The 18,533-nt window shown below is 41.4% G+C and overlaps 1 protein-coding gene across 1 annotated transcript in view; it reads left to right on the forward strand.

Moving 5' to 3' along the window:
- Positions 1-18,533, forward strand: part of KCNH5 (potassium voltage-gated channel subfamily H member 5) — a 240,538-nt gene that overhangs the window by 187,325 nt on the left and 34,680 nt on the right. Inside the window, exon 10 of the mRNA XM_032789186.1 lies at positions 17,294-17,490. Coding sequence (XP_032645077.1) covers positions 17,294-17,490 — 197 coding nt within the window. The remainder of the gene's footprint in view (positions 1-17,293; positions 17,491-18,533) is intronic.

Consider the following 18,533-nt stretch of genomic DNA (forward strand, 5'->3'; position numbering starts at 1 on the left):
GTGTAATCCTCCTTGGCTGGAAAGCTTGTGATTCACTCTGTGACTTTCTCCTCCCCCTGGACCATCCTCAAATTCCTACACAGGCCACCTGTTGATGAAGGAAGTGGTCAGTGGTGGTGGGAGGGTACAAACAGAATGTACGTTTGTCACTCACTCTTTGTGTTACAGCTCTTTAAAGAAGCAAGGCTTTAGCTGCATGCTACCAAGTAAAAGATTTGGAGGGTGTTACAATAAAACAAAGCATAAATTACTAATTTGCTGCACTGAAAAACACTGTTAAGCAAATTTCATGCAGGCTTTTGTTGTTCATTACTGAAGATCATTTGTCTGCAATAATGGTGAGAGGTCTTTACTTCCACCTCCTACATTTTGTAAATCCAGTATCTATGTTACATGCTGTCCAACCGGAGAGACCTTTAACCACATCAAGTTAAAGAGAATTGGCTTTAATTACTGGAAGTGCCTTCGATTCTGCCATCACTGCTGACAGCTAATTCAATGAAACAGAGTTACATTTATTGTGTGGCATAGGGATTGGTAGAAGGCATAAATCTAGTTTAAAGGATGACAAACTGTTACTCTGGTTGTAAGAAAAATAGGGGATTTCCTCATGCTCTGAACTGATTAGTTGCAAGACTTTCAAGGGTTCTGGAAGAGGATCCCTTTTAAAGGCTTTTGCAAAGGCATTTGTAGTGGCAGTGAGATGGTGCAGTGCAGATCAAAGAGTGGAGAACATCATTTTTATCAGTTTGTCCTGCCTTGAGCAGTTCACGCAGAAGGGAAAAGGAACTGCACATCACCTGGCTCGTGTGCCTTCCCTTCCACCTCTCCTTTGTTCACTGCCTTTGTAGGAGTCCATCTGAGTATCTCAAGGGGCTTTACATACATTCATTAAATTCTCACCATACCCCGCCCCACTATGCAGGGAAATATTAACTTCATTTTAGAAATGACAACATGAGAGGCAAGTGACTTGCTTGAGGTTGAACAGCAGGGCAATGGCAGAACCAGGATCTCCGGACTATCACTTCTGTGCGTCAGCCAAGATATCATGTGGTCCTCTTCCCTATGGGGTGCTCTATCCATCTCTTGCATGACCTGGCTGGTGTGCCTTCTAGTCCACCTCTCCCTCTTTGCTCACTCTCTTTGTGTCTGACGATTTCACAGTGCTTTACATACATGAATTCATTCATCCTTACCCTGCCCATTTAGCCTCCAGTAGCCATGTTGCTCAGTAGGTTTGGCATCCCAGATAAGTATTTTCAGTGGAGTTACAGTAGGGATGCACTTGACCCTTTGTGTTTAGGGGCAGGGTTTTTGCAGCTGAGGTCCTCATCTTTGGAATTTGCTCCCTTTAGACTCTCATGAGAGCCTGGATCCTAGTGAGCTTCAGGACAGGATGCAGAACCCAGTTATTTTGTTTAGCTCTGTTATGCTTTTGTTCTTCTTTTGTGTCTTAATTTTCTGTAATTAAGGTGCCCAGCTGCTGTAGCAATAGGCATTATAGAAATGAGTAAACTACGTGAATAATTCAAATTGAGCCCTGTGATCTGCAAAGTCTGGGATTCTTTAATGAAAATACCCTGGTGTGGCATTAAGTTCTCTCTGTTAGGATCTTAATTTTCCTCTACTGAGTGAAATAACTGCTTATCAAATAGCTGACAAACCAAATTCATCTCTGGTGTAAAATGAAGCTACATCACTGGAGAAAATGGAGCAGAATACGGCCCAAAAATTTTACCATGATTCACAACTGCAAGAGTAACCTGCAAGGGCAAAAAATCTTATGTCTAATTGTCATAAACTTTGCTAATAAGTCAGGCCACATTGAGAAGTCTATTCTGTAATTTTCCACAGTCACAGGTAGAAGTTGATAGTTTAACTAGAATTGCTCTATATGCACAAATGTACCACCAAATAGGTTTCCGTAAATGCAAGCTAATGAAATCAGGTGTCCACTCACATAGATAAGACAGATAGTAGTTCACCCTACTGCCATTATCTAGAACTTGCGTCTGGCAAAGAATCTCATATAAGTGGTGTTATTAAATGCCGACCAAGTATTTCTAGGTGCTCCCTTTAATATTATGGTTAACTGTAGAACTCATAGCATCGCTTTAAACCTGAAGATTAAGTAACGTATTTTGAAGAAATTGTTATGCCAGCAGAAAAGTAACGACTTTAATGTTGATTCTGGGAACTGATCAAAAATATTTTGGTTCAACCCAATGGGCACAGTCAGGGCTGCTCTGGGTTTTTTTGCTGCCCCAAGCGAAAAAAAAAAAAGATGGCCAGAATGCTGCCCCTGAAATTGTGCCGCCCCAAGCACATGCTTGGTTTGCTGGTGCCTAGAGCCGGTACCTGGGCACAGTGATTAAAATATAATCAGGAGCCAAATTCCTAGGTGTGATCCCTGTTGAATGAAAGCAGTTTTGGTTGCCCAGGCAGTATGACTATATGATGGCTTGTACTTCATCTGCGCTAATGTGAGATAAGAACATGTAATCAGATAAATTGTCTATTTTTATGTGATGTATGTCAGTTTTATGTGTGTTCTTCTTGTAATGCCGCTACAGCCATGTTGTTTATTGGATTTAGTCTTTTACCGGAAGCCCAGACCTTCAGTTATTAAGCTTCCTTTAAACAGGGCCACATGTTGTCTTTTAAGGCATTATTTCTTCCTAGTGGAATTAGAAACTGAATATTACCAGATATCAGACATGATATTGTCAGATATCAGAGAGCTCCCCATAGCAAGTGGCATATAATTCATTTGTTTTAGTAAGGTATTTGAAAATTGGGAATGATTTTTTTCATCCCAAACTGCAGCTGTATTCTGAGGTTTAACGGGGTAACAAATTGGCTCTTCTAGCAAATAGCATGGGGCGAATCCTAGAAGAGCTGAGCAATTACAACTCCCACTGAAGTCCGTGCTCAGCAGCTTTCAGATTTATACAAGCAGGCTTTAGAAATGCAGTATTAGGAATCCACCCATCAGCCCTGTTAATGTTTTGAATTTACTTAATGTTATACTGTTGGGTTTATATTTTGTATGAGACAAGATTGCTGTATGTGTGATACACAATGCGAAATAAAAAGCTATCGGTTCCATTCCACTACCCTTATGCATATTAATAAAGCTAACTCTGTGACTTTGATGGATCTACTTGAAGAGGAGGTTGCTACTTAATGGGAGTAAGGATGGCTAGAGCTGGGTCTAAGTAAAACCAGCTTTTTGATACTGAGATGTTTTAATGACAAACCTGTAAAATAAGACATAAGCTAAGCCTGAGAGTTTCCTCATTATAATAATGAGCACTCAGTAATAATTTATGGAACCATCTCTGTCATATTTCAGCTATGAAAAAGCCCCCCCTCATTCCAGTGAATTAAAGCTACAAATTAACTAATAGAAAAACAATCACATGAGGCTGAGGTTTTCTTCAGCTACAGAGAGACAGACTGAAATAATTCAGCTGATGTACAGTAAATCATTCTTTATGGGCTTGACTCTTCCAGGGGCTGAGCTCTTGGATCCTGATCCTGCAAAGCTCGTTCACGAGTGTTAGACTTTTAGCACTGTCTCTTGCCATTGAAGTCACTGGTGCACCCAAGTGCCATTGAAGCACATGCATAAGTATTTGGAAGCATCACGTAAGAGTGCTCAGCAGCCTGTAGAATTTAGCCCGATACTCATTGATCAAAGTTGTTAGCTGCCACTGACCAGGAATTCAACAGGATATTTTACTTTTACTCCATCTGATTAATTGTAACGTTTAGATATTTCCCCCTTGTCTGCACAATAGCCAAACAAAAATGGAAATTGCTAACCTTAATTTAGAGCCAGATTGAGCAATATGGTCCTGGTGCACAGTCCACTGGAGTCAATGAGGTTAATTCCACTGAGTTCAGTGGGCTTTGGATCACACTCATATGGGTTACTGCCAACCCCAATAGTTCAAAAATCATGAAGCAGGCCATCCAAAATCAAGAAAAAGACTTAAAAGTCATGACATTTCACAAAATAAATTTTGAATTCACTTTATATGTCTTCCAGTTTCTCAGCCTTTTGAATGCAGTCAGGTGACATTTTCAAGAGTTTCTCCACAGGCTTGAGGGTTAGAGACTTACTTTTTTTGTATAAAATGAAAGATCAGATTGTCACACAATCCCTTTACTCCAGGAGCTAGCGCTTTAAGAAGATCATCAAGTACTGTGAGACTTGCAATAAAATCATGAGAGCTGGCAACAAGGTAGCCCTCGACTCATAATAGAATAACTACAAACTACAGCTGGTCAGAACATATTTGCCAAAATGAAATTCTATCAAAATATGCTTTTTGGTTGAAGCTGAAATCTTTCATAGAGATGTTTGGTTTTTAGTAAACTTTAATCAGGAAGGTGTATGGATTGTAGGGGGAGAAGGGAGGGAGGGAGGGAGACTTCAGCTGGGTGGTAGGGTACTGGCCTGGGATGTGAGTGAATGTTGCTATGGAATTGAATTGTGATCCTCCAGTCAGATCTAATATAAACCTTTTCCAATTGCTCGGGGTTCCGTATTGTTGCTTGTTTCTTTGAATAGGTTTTATTTATATTTTGTATTTTAATAATTATTTACAAAAAAGCTTTACCAATGTTCAGCTGGCTTTCTGCACATGTTCTATACCATTGTTGTTTTTTCTCTCCATTGGCCATTTTTGAACCCATTGTTGTTTTTTCAAAGTTCTTGAAATGACCTTTTTCATTCTGTCTCTTTCTGTAGTACCATGCAGCAGGTAGGCCTAGGTTTTCCAAAGGAGCTCAGGGCCAGACTTTCAAGTGTTCAGTGGCCACAATTGTGGCCAGATTTTCAAATGAGCTTTGCTTCAATTTGGGTACCAAAATAACAGTTGGGATTTTCAGCTGAGTGCTTTGTTGAAAATTTAGCCAGGAAGGTCCAGTTATACTTCCATGGTAGTCAGTGGCAAAACATTCATTGACTTCAAGACCTGCAGGCCCAAACCCCCACCATGTTTTCGAGGGCTTAGGACAGAGAGTCAAAAATATATGAATGAACCAATCAAAGCATTTCATATTGCAGTTATCTCCAATACTTATTGTTGATAATTTAACCTCTGACAGGCCATGCTCCTTTCACCACTGTGGTTCTGAAGGTGCAGCAGGGGGGACCTGCAGACCATAGAATCATAGAGTTCGAAGGGACCTAAGGAAGATATCTAGTCCAACCCCCTGCTCATAGCAGGACCAATCCCCAGACAGATTTTTTTGCTCCAGATCCCTAAATGGTCCCCTCAAGGACTGAGCTCACAACCCTGGGTTTAGCAGGCCAATGCTCAAACCACTGCACTATCCCTCCCTAAAATCAAGGGTCTCACTACCTGGAAACAGTGGGGAGGGAGAGCTCAATGGTTTGAGCATTGGCCTGCTAAACCCAGGGTTGTGAGTTCAATCCTTGAGGGGCCACTTAAGGATCTGGGGCAAAATCAGTACTTGGTCCTGCTAGTGAAGGCAAGGGGCTGGACTCAATGACCTTTTGGGGTCCCTTCCAGCTCTACGAGATAGATACATCTCAAATTATTATAATAGCTCAAGTCAGAAACACCAACCCAGCCCCTAGTGAGATTTGAGCGCATGACCTCTGGTTTACAAGGCTAGTGTACCAACCGCTGAACTGTAGAATTAAATCATGTTCATGGCTAAAATATTTAGACACACTAGACTAAAGCTGAGACAAGGTAAACATGTAACACCCACCCAATGCTTTAGCAATATAATTTTAGGCTTTGCAGGTGGTCAGTTAGGAGTCAACCTAAATTACCAGCAAATACTGTATCTTCCAGCAGTTGCTGTATAGCTCTTGGTGCAGAATTTACTATGTTACATGTAATTGCTCATCTTCATCAATGTTTTACTGGCGCATGGCCAGATTTGGTGTATTATGATTTCACTTTGTGGCCAGAGATTCAGGATAATATTGCATTAACTGCCTAGAAAAAACAGACTCTGCAGCTCTTCTCAGCCATTTAGATAATGACAGCCCTCCTGTAAACGCCACCCAGGTCCTTGATGAATAGAGCATTTGTTAGAGAATTGTTTACATTTTAATATTTTATCAGTGGGGAGATTCAGAGCTTTAACAAAAATTAAATCTTAATTCGTGCAGTTTCGTCTCAAAGTGTTAGGTTTGGAAAAGATTTTCTAGGCATTGTAGTCCGTAGGTAACTTTTTACATTTTAAATTGTGTCCCAATCCATTGCTTCAGCAGTGTTTAGCCATATAGCGCTGTTAACAGGATATTCTGTATTTTGACACCTGAGGCCCCTTTGCTGAAAGTTGGTCTTTGGCTGATTAAAACAACTGAAAGGAAACATCTGAAAAAAATCCATTTGAAGGTGGGTGAAACTAGGCATGCTCCCAGTGTGAACAAACATCTGTTACAGTCTATCTAGTGGTTTGTATCATTCCCTGAACTTGGCCCATGTACCGTTCTCAGCACACATCACAAACAATGGGACTGCATGTTTAACAGATTCATGGGGACAAAGGACCTATATCCTGTAGTCTACTGCAGCATCAGGCTGTACTGCCTTCCCTATTTGGGGCAATGGCTGATGAATTTACACAGTTGTGGACCCAGCAGCGAATCCAATCTCTGAGCCACCACAGATCTGTGACCCACTCTGAGCAGATAGTGCAAACTCACTGTCCACAATCTTCAGGCTTCTAGCCTTAACCGAGACCTGTCCAGCCACTCATGTCTGTCTCCCTTTTGCTCCTGTCCTGGCAGGTGTTCATCTTGGTAGCCATAAGTTCAGAAAGGAGGATCGAGCCCTTTTATCTGTTTACCCTTTCTAATTTTTACCGGGAGATTTTTTTCTGCCCCCATATCTGCCCAAACTTCTTCCCAAAGGTCCTCTCAGGCTCTCATATCCACTACGATATTTATCTGCTCAGTTTCTGTTGGCAATTTAAGATGGAGAAGTATTTACGGCAGATTTATATAGACGTGTGGGGCTCTGAAAGTCTGCGTAACAGGAACCTTTGTGAACCTTCTGTGAACCTGAATCCTAATTCATTCTCTTTGCAGGCCCCAAGCGAGTGGATAAGACTTGTAGCTTTGTTCTCTGTTGGGGAGGTCAGAGTATTTACTGCAGAATCTTACAAATTGGCATTTAGCCAATCAAGCATGGCTGTGCTGAAAGTGTGGCCTCAAACCTTGCATGTTCCTTACCAGTTTCAGAAATGCTATTGTTACTGATTGGATGTCTAGTTAAGTATTAAGGAGACTGGGAATATGTTTCCTTGTGAAAAAAGTTTTAAATGTAACCTGAGATCTGAGTTCTCTCAGAACATGTTTTCCAAGAAAATGACCTTGGTATCTATACTTATAGCCCCTCAGGCTTAATCCAACAGATAGTTTGGACTTTATATCAGATAGTTCCCTTCTAAAAACTCCGAGTGAGTAGGGCCTTGTCTACCCTCGAAGGTAGTATTGCTGTAGCTGTATTAGCATAGTTAAAGCCATGCAACCATCCCTGTTGTATGCACGGTTGTATTGTTGTAAAAGTGCTTTACCCTGTAACTATTCCCACATGGGGTGGGGTATAACGATACTGGTACAAAGCATCTTCATATCAGTGAAACTACATGCAGACCAGGGGGTCTACCTCAGCTGTGCGGGTAGGGCAGTACGCTCCGGTATGCCGTACTAGCAAGATATCTATAGATGGAACAGTGTACCGGGAAGAGGAGCAGCAGACTGTGGGGCCGCTGGGTGGCCCCACGCTGGCAGCTCCTCCGGCGCAGCTATGCTGCCTCCAGCCCTTCCATGCCAGGTCTCCTCCATCTGTACAGAAGCCCCACTGGAGGACAGGGCTAGGGGCAGGGCTGGCCGCTGGGGATGGTACAGCTGCGTCGGAAGAGCTGCGGGCGTGGGATCACCTGGTTGCCCCACATTCTGCTCCTTTCCCTGCTGCGGTTTCTGGGGGAGCCCTGTGGTTCAGGGCTGGCCTGGGAATCGCAGTGCGAAAAGGAGCAGAACCTCTAGCCCCACCCCCTGTCCTTCCACGAAGCTGCATCTTCTCGCCTCCCAGCAGCAGCCCTGCCAGAGACCATGGCTGGGGTGCTACAGCCACCAAAGCAGCTGCCTACGTTCTGCTCTTTTCCCTGCTGCAGTTCCCAGGAAAGCCCTGAACCGCTGGGCTCTCCTGGGAACCACAGCAGGGAAATGAGCAGAATGTGGGGCCACTGGGCAACCCCATGCTGGCAGCACCTCCAGTGTGGCTGCTGTACCGTCCCCAGCCCAGTCCTCCAGTGGGGCTGCTTTAGAGAAGGAGGAGACCCTGTGTGGAAGGGCTAGGGCAGTACAGCCACGCCACAGGAGCTGTGGGTGTGGGGCCATGCTCCTTTCGCCACTGCCGTTCTGAAGGCGCAGCAGGGGGGACAGAGCCCCTCCCCCCAGGTAAGAGGGGTGGATCATGGAAAGGGGACAGGGAGAGCGTGGGAGCCCTGGGCTGGGAACGGAGCGGGAAGGAGTCAGGTGGAGCGTCATGTGAGGAGGTCACTTGCCCCCCCAGTTGCCTCCCTGTACCAGTAAGAAATGGATTCCATTTGCACTGCTGGTCTACCCATATAACTACTGCAGTAAAAAAGATCACAGTTCTAACTAATAGACTGACAAAACTTTCAAGTGCAGGCCCGATCTCAGTGTTTCTTTTAGTCCAAAAATCAACATAACAGTAGTAACCACGTGAACATCCAGGGCCTGATTCTCCTTTGCCTTTTGCTTTGTGTAGTCATTTACACTAGTATAAAGTGCATGTAAAAAGCTACCTATTCTGGTTTGGTAATTTTCACTTTTTCACCCACTATCAGAGCAGTGGGAAGAAGCTTCATTGACAATGGAAATCAGAGCCATGGTGATTTACATCCGCTTTGCACTGGTGTAAATGTCTACACAAGGTGAATCAGGCCCTAGCAAGTTGGTGCTACAGGATCCTTTCCTTAAGGCTTTTCAATGTGCAAAAATTATTCCAGAATAAGATAGGGTATGAATTTACAGCATAGTAGCTATTTCTGAATAACTCCATGCATAGGGCAGGTCTACGCTACGGGGTGAGGCAGACCTAAGTTACGCAACTCCAGCTAGGTGAATAACGTAGCTGGTGTCGACGTACCTTTGGTCGACTTATTGCAGTGTCTACACCACATTGGGTCAATGGGAGAAACTCTCCCGTCGACTTACCTTATGCTTCTTGTTCCAGTGGAGTACTGGAGTTGACGGGAGAGCGATCAGCTGTCAATTTAGCGGGTCTTCACTAGACCCGCTAAATTGACCCCCGGTGGATCGATCGAGGCATGTTAATCCGACGATAAGTGGAAACAAGCCTATAGACATGCTTATTCCACATTTAAAGTACCTTTTTCTGTACATTTTTTTTAGGTACCTATTTTAGGTTATTCAGTTTCCCAAGTGGATTAAGCTAATTCAGAAAAAGGCATTCTGATTTCAGAATAAGAGTATGCACACATGGATTTATCCCTGAAGAGCTATTCCTGAATAACACCATCTGTGGATAAGTCCTTAAAGGAGTCTAGGTCAGGGCCTAACTGTGGAGACAGACTTTAAAATTTATACCCTACAGATCTCTCAAAACAGCCATTTTGCAACACCAGCCCATGGCTATATCTCTGCATACATATATACCTGCCTAAATATCCAAATTGCAAAGTGTGCATGCACATTTGCTTGCATAACTTAAATGCATGCTGTTCATACACCTATATTTGAAAATCTGACTTTTAATTTCAACCAGCTAAATTATCCTTTGCAATTATCTCAAAGGAGAGTGAAAGAGAAATACATGAATATTTGCCATCATTTATTAATAGCCATCAGTGAGCTGGGGATAAAATACAACAAGTGATTAGTCTCTGACTGTTCCCTGATGGGGAAAATTCTGTTGCGTTGCGGGATTTTATTTTGTTTTCACCCGTTACATTCGTTAACAAATTTGGCTGATTTAACTAGTGTAGCGTCTTTCAAATATTTGGAAAAAACACCAAGTTCAGAAGAGTCTTGAACTATTTGTTCTTGTTTTCACACTGTCTGAGCACAGCATAATATCACCATGCTCTTGCCATGCCATGGGAGTTAATGCTTCTATTTATCTTTGTGTTCAGAGAAACAGACAGCGTCTGTAAAGTGCAAACTATCAATGTTACCTTTTGTGTCTGTCCTTTAAATCCTTCCCCACTTCAAAGTACCACGCTGCCATTTGACTCAAAAGGCAACTGACTCATGATGTGTGTAGTGGCTCAGCATCTATTTAATGATCCCACTGCTGTTGCAAACCTCATGAAAATCTGTTCATTTCTCTGAAGGATGATTCATTTATATAAGAATTTTGGTGCATTGCTTAACACTCAGTATTACACAAGGGCTACATATATAGATCATCTGCTTTTAACCTTTCACCTTTAATTTGCTGGGTAATATTACCTTGCGTTTAGAAAGTAAAGAAACATTTCTCTTACATTATGGGAGGAGAATGATAAGAGACAACTCAGCGATATTGCTTATTTTCAACTGCAGGCTGTAGTTTCTCAAAGCTAAACTCCAATTTTCCCAAGTGCACATCACAAAGAAAAAATAAATTAGGCATTGTTGTACATGTTTCGATAAATTACACTGCTCTTCAGCCAAAATGCTTCTGAAATAAATGTAGTCAAACTTTACTAATTCTGGGTCACTGAGAACGAAAATGATGCTTAAAATTGTTGATTGGCTCTAGTCTAGCTGTTGGGCTCCAGACTACAGCAGTGGAATCTCCTGGCAGGTGATGTTAGGGTTTCCATGTTCCGTGACCGTCAAAAGGATCTTGTCCCATTCTTCTTCATGGAAGGTGATCTTGTAGCCTGCAACAACATCGATGGTGTGATGGCAGCCCTCAACATCGTTCACGATCCAGATGAGTGGAGACTGTTCATTGATTCATCGAAGACGAGTCTTAAAGCTGTTTTGCTGCATAATGGCAATGTTTTGCCATCAATTCCAGTTGGTCATGCAGTCCATATGAAGGAAACCTATGACAACATGAAACAACTTTTGAGGTGCATAAACTATGACCAACATCAGTGGCAGCTTTGTGGCGATTTGAAGGTTGTTGCTCTCTTGCTTGGTCTGCAGACTGGATACACAAAGTACTGCTGTTTTCTCTGCGAATGGGATAGTCATGCAAGAGATTCCCACTACATCAAGAAAGATTGGCCACTCCGACAGTCATTGGAGCCTGGGAGGAAAAGTGTTCAGCATCCACCACTTGTTGAATCAAGGAAGATTTTGTTACCACCCTTACACATCAAGCTGGGTCTGATGAAGAACTTTGTCAAGGCCATTGACAAAACACAAGCAGCTTTCAAGTACCTCCGTGGAAAATTTCCAAGGTTAAGTGAAGCTAAGATAAAGGAAGGTGTCTTTGTTGGTCCTCAGATTCATGAACTTCTTCGAGATGATGCATTTGACCATGCACTGCGTGGCAAGGAAAAGACGGCATGGAAAGCCTTCCAGTTAGTGGCAATAAATTTTCTCGGAAACAACAAGGCAGACAACTACAGGTTGTTGGTGGAAAACCTCCTCAAGGCATACAAAAGCCTTGGTTGCAACATGTCACTAAAGATACATTTTTTGCACTCTCATCTAGATTTTTTTCCACCGAACTGCGGAGCAGTGAGCGACGAGCACGGCGAGCGATTTCACCAGGACATTGCAACAATGGAGAAATGCTATCAGGGCAAATGGAGCCCATCAATGCTTGCAGACTATTGCTGGACAGTGACAAGAGATGCTCCATTTAATGAATACAAGAGACAAGCCAAGAAGCGCCGAGTAGACACTGAATAGGACTAAACTATGTACATAATAGTTTTTTGCCTTTTGTTTCACAATAAATTTTATTTATATACCCCTTTTGCTGATTTTTAAAGTGTTACATAAACAGGACAGGTGAAATATTATCATGTAAAGCAACCATAAACACATGAAAAGACCTAGGTTTACAATTTATGATTAAAACTCTACTATCTACACAATATACATAGACATAAAATGTAAAAACTTAAATATCTTAGAAACAGTAGCCAATCAGTTGTTTTAATGGTCATATTTAAATTCAGCACATCAAAATACATAATAAATACCACATTTTATCTCTGAAGCAGACTTCTCAAAAATTGTAGATCAGTGTTATATAACTGTGCTGTGTGTGTGTGTATGAAACAGAACTGTGTTTATGAACAAGGACAATTAACTACAGAAAGGGCATTTTAAAATCTGTATATTAGATAAGTGATAAATTACTCGTAAATGCTCTGCAATAAGCATTTAAACTTTATGCCATCTCATTTTGTAAAATGCATTAGCTGAATTATGTATTCCGTATTCGCCCTCATTTAAAAAAAAAATTCTTTGAAAACCGGACTCAGTAAGAAAGCCTTTGTAATCTTCATTAGAAGAGATATGATTCCAAGATGTAGACATTATTTTTTATTGAATGTAAAATAGAGACAAAAAAAAAAAACCAAGACAAGCATCAGCAATTTTTACTTTACTTCAAATAGAAATTCCTATTTATGTTTTGCAAATCTCCAAAGATCTAGTGAACAATATTCTGCACAAACAATACCATCGACAATACACAAAAATAAAACCCCAGACCATACAGAACAATGAGGTCGGTTTGATCAAGCAGATTGTTAATTTGGGTAGCGTATGTAGTTCCCAAAACAAAGCTGCAATATATCCTTAGAAAATGTTGTAAATATTTGAGAATGTGTGTGATAAAAAAGTATTATGCATGTCCCGTCATTCTTCACTTGGGAAAATAAAGTCTCCAAGCTATAAAATTAAACCTCACCAGGGCCCAGTCCAAGGGCTATTGAAATCAATGGAGAGAGTGCTAAGGAACCTCTTTCTTAGATGCCTGGCTGGTGTGTCTTGCTCACATGCTCAGGGTCAAACTGATCGCTGGATTTGGGGTCAAGAAGGAATTTTCCCGCAAATCAGATTAGCAGAGGCCTTGCGGTTTTTTCACTTTTCTCTGCAGCATAGGGCACAGGTATCATCTAGGAATATTTCACCTATTCATTTCCCTGTCATTGCAAGGGCCCCTGGCATTAGTGGCACCTCGGTCTTTCCTGGTCTTGGCTTGTGGTTCACAACATTTTACTCTCCTGAGGACTGAACTGCTTTGGTTTAACTAAAGTATTTTGGCTCAATATAGGGATATCTGGGTGAAATTTAAGAGCCTGTGATAGATAGGAGTTTAGTTCTAGATGATCTAATGGTCCCACCTGCCCTTAAACTCTATGAAAAGACTTTACTAGGTTTTGAATTAGACACCAAGTCCCTTATACTTTGTTTCCTTTTAAGGGTCCTAAAAATGTTTGTAACTTCTTTTAAAATCAAAGTGAGTGTTTTATAAAAAATGAGGAGGATATTTCTAAATGCCCCCCCTTTTTCTATACATTCACTTTTTCTATAGTGGCTCCTACAGGTAATTTGGGTATCAGGCACAGTTCTAATATTGGACCTCACTCAGCATATTGCTAGAAAAGCAACTAGGCAAGAGAAGGTAATTTTGGCTACTCCAGAGTGGTGTCTTTCCAACTGTTAACCACAGTCAGAACAACTATTTTAGGGCTCAAACCTGCCAATAATTATGCATATAACTTGCCACATATGAGTTAAGTTATTCATGTATGCAAATGTTAGCCTTTGGCCCAAATTAGGTAGTCGTGTAAGGGCATATTTAACTTTAACTTTAAACCCACTGACATCATTGGGTCTTGGGGGCAGATTTTCAAAGATATCTCAACACCTGAAGATGCAGATAGGGCCATGTGCCATTTTCAAAAAGCGCCTCAGCAGGTTAGGGGCCTAACTCCCATTGTAATAATTTTTCTTTTCGACTCCAAGCTTCTGGAGGCCTAAGAGAAAAACTCATCAGATGAAATCATTAAAAAAATACAAGGCTTTCCTTTGGGGTTTCAAAGGAGTTTTCTGCACCAAACAGCTCATGGGATCAATGAGGTACCTGGATTTGTGAGCTCTTCAAGGCCTGAATCCAAATTCTTCTTGGAAGCATCACTTCCTGAGTGGTTATGTAGGAACACAGCAATTGCCACACTAGATCAGACAGTAGCCAGCAGCAGATGCTTCAGAGGAAGGTATAAGAACACCACAGTAGGCAGATGTGAGATAATCTGCCCCTCCACATTAGGTGTCATCTTGATTCCAGTAGTTAGAAATTGACTTAAAACCTGAAGCATGCGGTTTAATATCCCTTCCAGATTTTGTCATTAATAATTATGATCACCCTGGGTATTACTGATATCCATATACACGTCCAATACCTTTAGAATTTTTGTGAATTCTTGGCCTCAACAACTTCCTGTAGCAATGAGTTCCACAGTTTAATTGCATGTTGTTTAGAAAAGTATTTCCTTCTATCCATGGGAAATTCCAAATTCTTTGATATCACTATATGTCTCCTTGTTTTTATGCTGAGTCAGGGAGAACAGAAGTTCCCATCTGCCTTCTCTACTATTCATTATTTTAAATACTTTATCATAGCCTCATTTATTCATATCCTTTCTAAAGTAAACAGTCCCAATCTTTTCAGTGTCATTTCATGGGAGAGGTTTTTTTCCAGGCTGTTGATCATCCTTCTCTGAATCTGCAATATTCTTTTTGAGATGGAGTGACCAGCACTGCAGATCTACACTTCAGATCTGCCATTTCTCTGGTTTACAGTAAATATAAGCAAAAGTTTTAATCTTCAGATATTTGTCATGACACATGGTTCTAGCTATGACGTTGAACATGTGTCTTTTCTTTTGTGCAAAACTGGACGGTTACATTCCCCGGTACAGTCCAGACCAGTGTGTGGTTGTGTCACTGCCTGCCCCATAACCTTGGGTGCCTCACAATACTTTGCTGTTGTAGCTCCCAACCTGGGATGTTCACAAACAGCCAAACAGCATGCAGGTCACAGTCTAGGTGTCTGTGTATAGTTACAGCCCTAGTCCAGCATGCTTTGTATTTCTGTGCAAATTTGCTCTTATACTTTGCCAGTGGTGCAGTAGGACTTGCTGGGTTGGCTGGGATCTTACAGATATGATCATATAAGTTAGCACGTGAGTCTTCCCTGGTTTGCTAGAAAACACTTGTCTATGTTCTTGCAGCACAAATATCCTTTGCCTTTTCATCTGGTGTTAACTCACCGCAGAGACTGATGCTTTCCAGGGGTGAGTCAGGCTGGCATTCAGCCATCAATCAGTGAGGTGATGTGCCTCAGTTTCCCTTTCTACACAACAGCTTGTGTTGACCGTAGCTTGCCTGCTGTGATAAACTTTAAGTCTGTTTACATGCACCAGCTGTGGGACCCCATTATCGTGAGGCTTTTTAACATGGTCTGTATCTTCATTTACCTCTTCTGTCACCACAAAAGGTCTTTCCCAAGAATTCTGCATTTTAGTGCTTAGCACTAACCTCAGGTCCTCTATTTCAAAAGAGCATTTACAAGTATGTTGGCCATACCACACCTTTTGTTTGGACTGTTCCTGAGGTTTGTCTGAACCACTTTCATTATGTCCATTAACTTCTGTAACAGTGTCCCCTTCTCAGGAGTCTCAGATAAGATCTAAGGGTCCCCTCACTACTTTTCTGTATAGAAGATCAAATGGGCAAACCCTGCCGACTTTTGGGGGCATTTTCCTATAAGCAAATAGGGTAATAATCCGTCAGTGACGTTGTCCCAGACTCCGGTTCTCTTATTTGTTTCTGAGCCTGGATTTTAGAATGCCATTGAACCTCTCCAACAGATCATTTGTCTCTGGGGGATATGGGATGGCTTTTAGTTGTTTTGCCTCACACAACTTCCATAAATTTGACCCACACTCAGGTAAAATCTCCTTAGGGAAACCCAATCTGCTAAAAATAGCAAAAATTGCTTTTGCGACAGAATCAGTTTCAGACTAGTGAGGAGTTGTGTCACCCCAGAATATGGTATGTACCTATCATTTCACTTTGCAACATCCAAATAAAATGAATAGTTTGAGCCACTACCTTTCTAACAGCTTTGGCCAAACCAGCTCTGGAGGCATGGATTTTAGACACGGTAGTTGTTAGTGAAATGAGATAACACTGGCTCCATGTCTTAGAAGTGTTAAGTACTTGTACCTGTTCAGATATTTAGTTTTGTCTTAATCTAGATGGTAAAGTCTTCAAGGCAGGAATGAGATCTTAATATATGTTTCTACAGTGCCCATCCGAGTGGGACTCTGATCCTGATTGGGCTTTTGGACAGTATTGTAACATCAATCATTAATAATATTTCATCTAGAAAAATCACTTAGCTAATTGTTAGCAGCACTGGTCAAATAGCAGAAAATCAGATTGTCAAATACAACTAACTATAAGTGCAATGTTCAGTTCACTAAGATTCGTGGGGTCAGTTTGTTTGTTGTTTGCAGTTTTTCATTGCAATGACCATTGGACATCCTTGAGAATGGTCACAAATTCCCAACATTTCACAAATTTTAGAGCAGATGATTGTGCAGCTGAAAACATAAAACACAAGCTCATTACACATTATTTGCCATTTGCTCTTCTCCCATTTAAAAATAAAATGTCGTTTAGGGAGTAAAAACAGATGCCCAGTTGCACAACACAATTAGAAAATATTTAATGCAAACAGTCATGGACAACAATTCGCTAGAAAATTATTTGTCAGAACTATTCAGTGAATGCAAATGAACAAGTTCATTGACAGGAATCAGAGTCTGTTTGTGAATGATTTGCTAGCCAAAAAGGGAGTTGATTTTTTTAGCAAATGTTATTCTTAATTAATAGTTTGATCAGCTCTAATCATTGGATACTTCAGTAATGCCCAGATTCAGCAAAGCACTTAAGCACATGCATAGCTTTAGATGTGCTTAAGGGTAAAATTTTCACACACAAACCCCACAATCCAATTTTTAAAGGCAGCTTAAGTCTCATTTTCAAAAGTGACTTAGGCACGTAGGAGCCTAAGTTTCATTGAAAGAGACCTAGGATCCAAAATTCATTAGGCCTTGCAGTGCTCAACAGAGTAATGCCTAAATACCTTTAAAAATCTGGGCCTAAATTCAGAATAATTGGGAACTGAAGAAAATTTGGGGAAAGGACTAATTGGTTTGCTGAAGAGCAGCATATATGTGTGGTTTAATAAATGTGTCCTGCTCTTTTTTTCAGGTAAAGGTGATGTGTTTGGTGATATCTTCTGGAAAGAAACCACTTTGGCCCATGCGTGTGCCAATGTCCGAGCACTGACGTACTGCGATTTACATATTATTAAACGTGAAGCCTTGCTGAAAGTTCTGGACTTTTATACAGCGTTTGCAAACTCCTTCTCGAGGAATCTCACACTCACTTGCAATCTGAGGAAACGGGTAAGGCGCTTGGTCTGATTCTCACCATTCCTAGAGGGAAAGTGATTGAGAATCCCTCACAGAGTCTGTGTGGCAAATAGCAAACCCTAAGTTAGTCTTGATGTTTTCAGATTAGTGCAGATTACCTAAACTTGCAGTAAAAGCTGTGGCTGTTCATTAATGGTCGCTCCGTAAAAGCTACCTGTAGATTTGAAGCTCAAAGTATCTGCCCTATGAGAGTGACATATGAATTACACTTATTTTCTTTTTCAGGGCCGCCCAGAGGATTCAGGGGCCCTGGGGCAAAGCAGAGGAGCTCCAGTGCTTGTACTCACCCAGCGCGGTCTGGGTCTTCCGCGGCATTTTGGCAGCGGGGGGCTGTTCAGGTGTTCTGTGTCTTCGGCAGCACTGAAGGGCCCCCCGCCACTGAAATGCCACTGAAGACCCGAACTGCTGCCAGGCCAGGGCTTGTGGGGCCCCTGCAGGACCCAGGGCCTGGGGCAAATTGCCCCACTTGCCCCCCCCCCCGGGCAGCCCTGTTCTTTTTTCATTCCTTTTACATAATATGTAAGGCTGTGTTTTATAGTCCAGTAGAATCCAAATGATTATTTCTTCCAAGGTGAAGTTCACTCTCCAATCTACTAAAATCCAGATCAGAGGCCGTGCTGATGGGATATGGACCAGCTAAGAGGAGTTTATTGATGTGAAATAAATAAATTATACTCAGCAAAGGTATTATGTTAATACCTGCTTCTCTTGCTTACTCAGTTTAGAATTTTAATGTGGCAAGGTGAATAAAGCTTGACAGTGATTTTCTATTCACAACTCTCTTTTTTTAACCCACCTTCTCATTTTATAATCAATCAGTAAAGCTGTTAGTCATTTCAAAGAATGCTCCATCTGAAAATTAATTAGCTATAAAGATTTATCTTGAAAATAAGTTAACAAATCCTTTAATTCGCATTGCAGCTGCAAAATTTAATCTTTATGGAGGTGTTTTTAAAGATTAATGAGGGTCATATACATTTGATTTGCATAGGGAAATCTCATAACACTGATTTATA

The sequence above is a fragment of the Chelonoidis abingdonii genome, chromosome 4 (genome assembly GCF_003597395.2).
Source record: "Chelonoidis abingdonii isolate Lonesome George chromosome 4, CheloAbing_2.0, whole genome shotgun sequence".
Lineage (NCBI taxonomy): Eukaryota > Metazoa > Chordata > Testudines > Testudinidae > Chelonoidis > Chelonoidis abingdonii.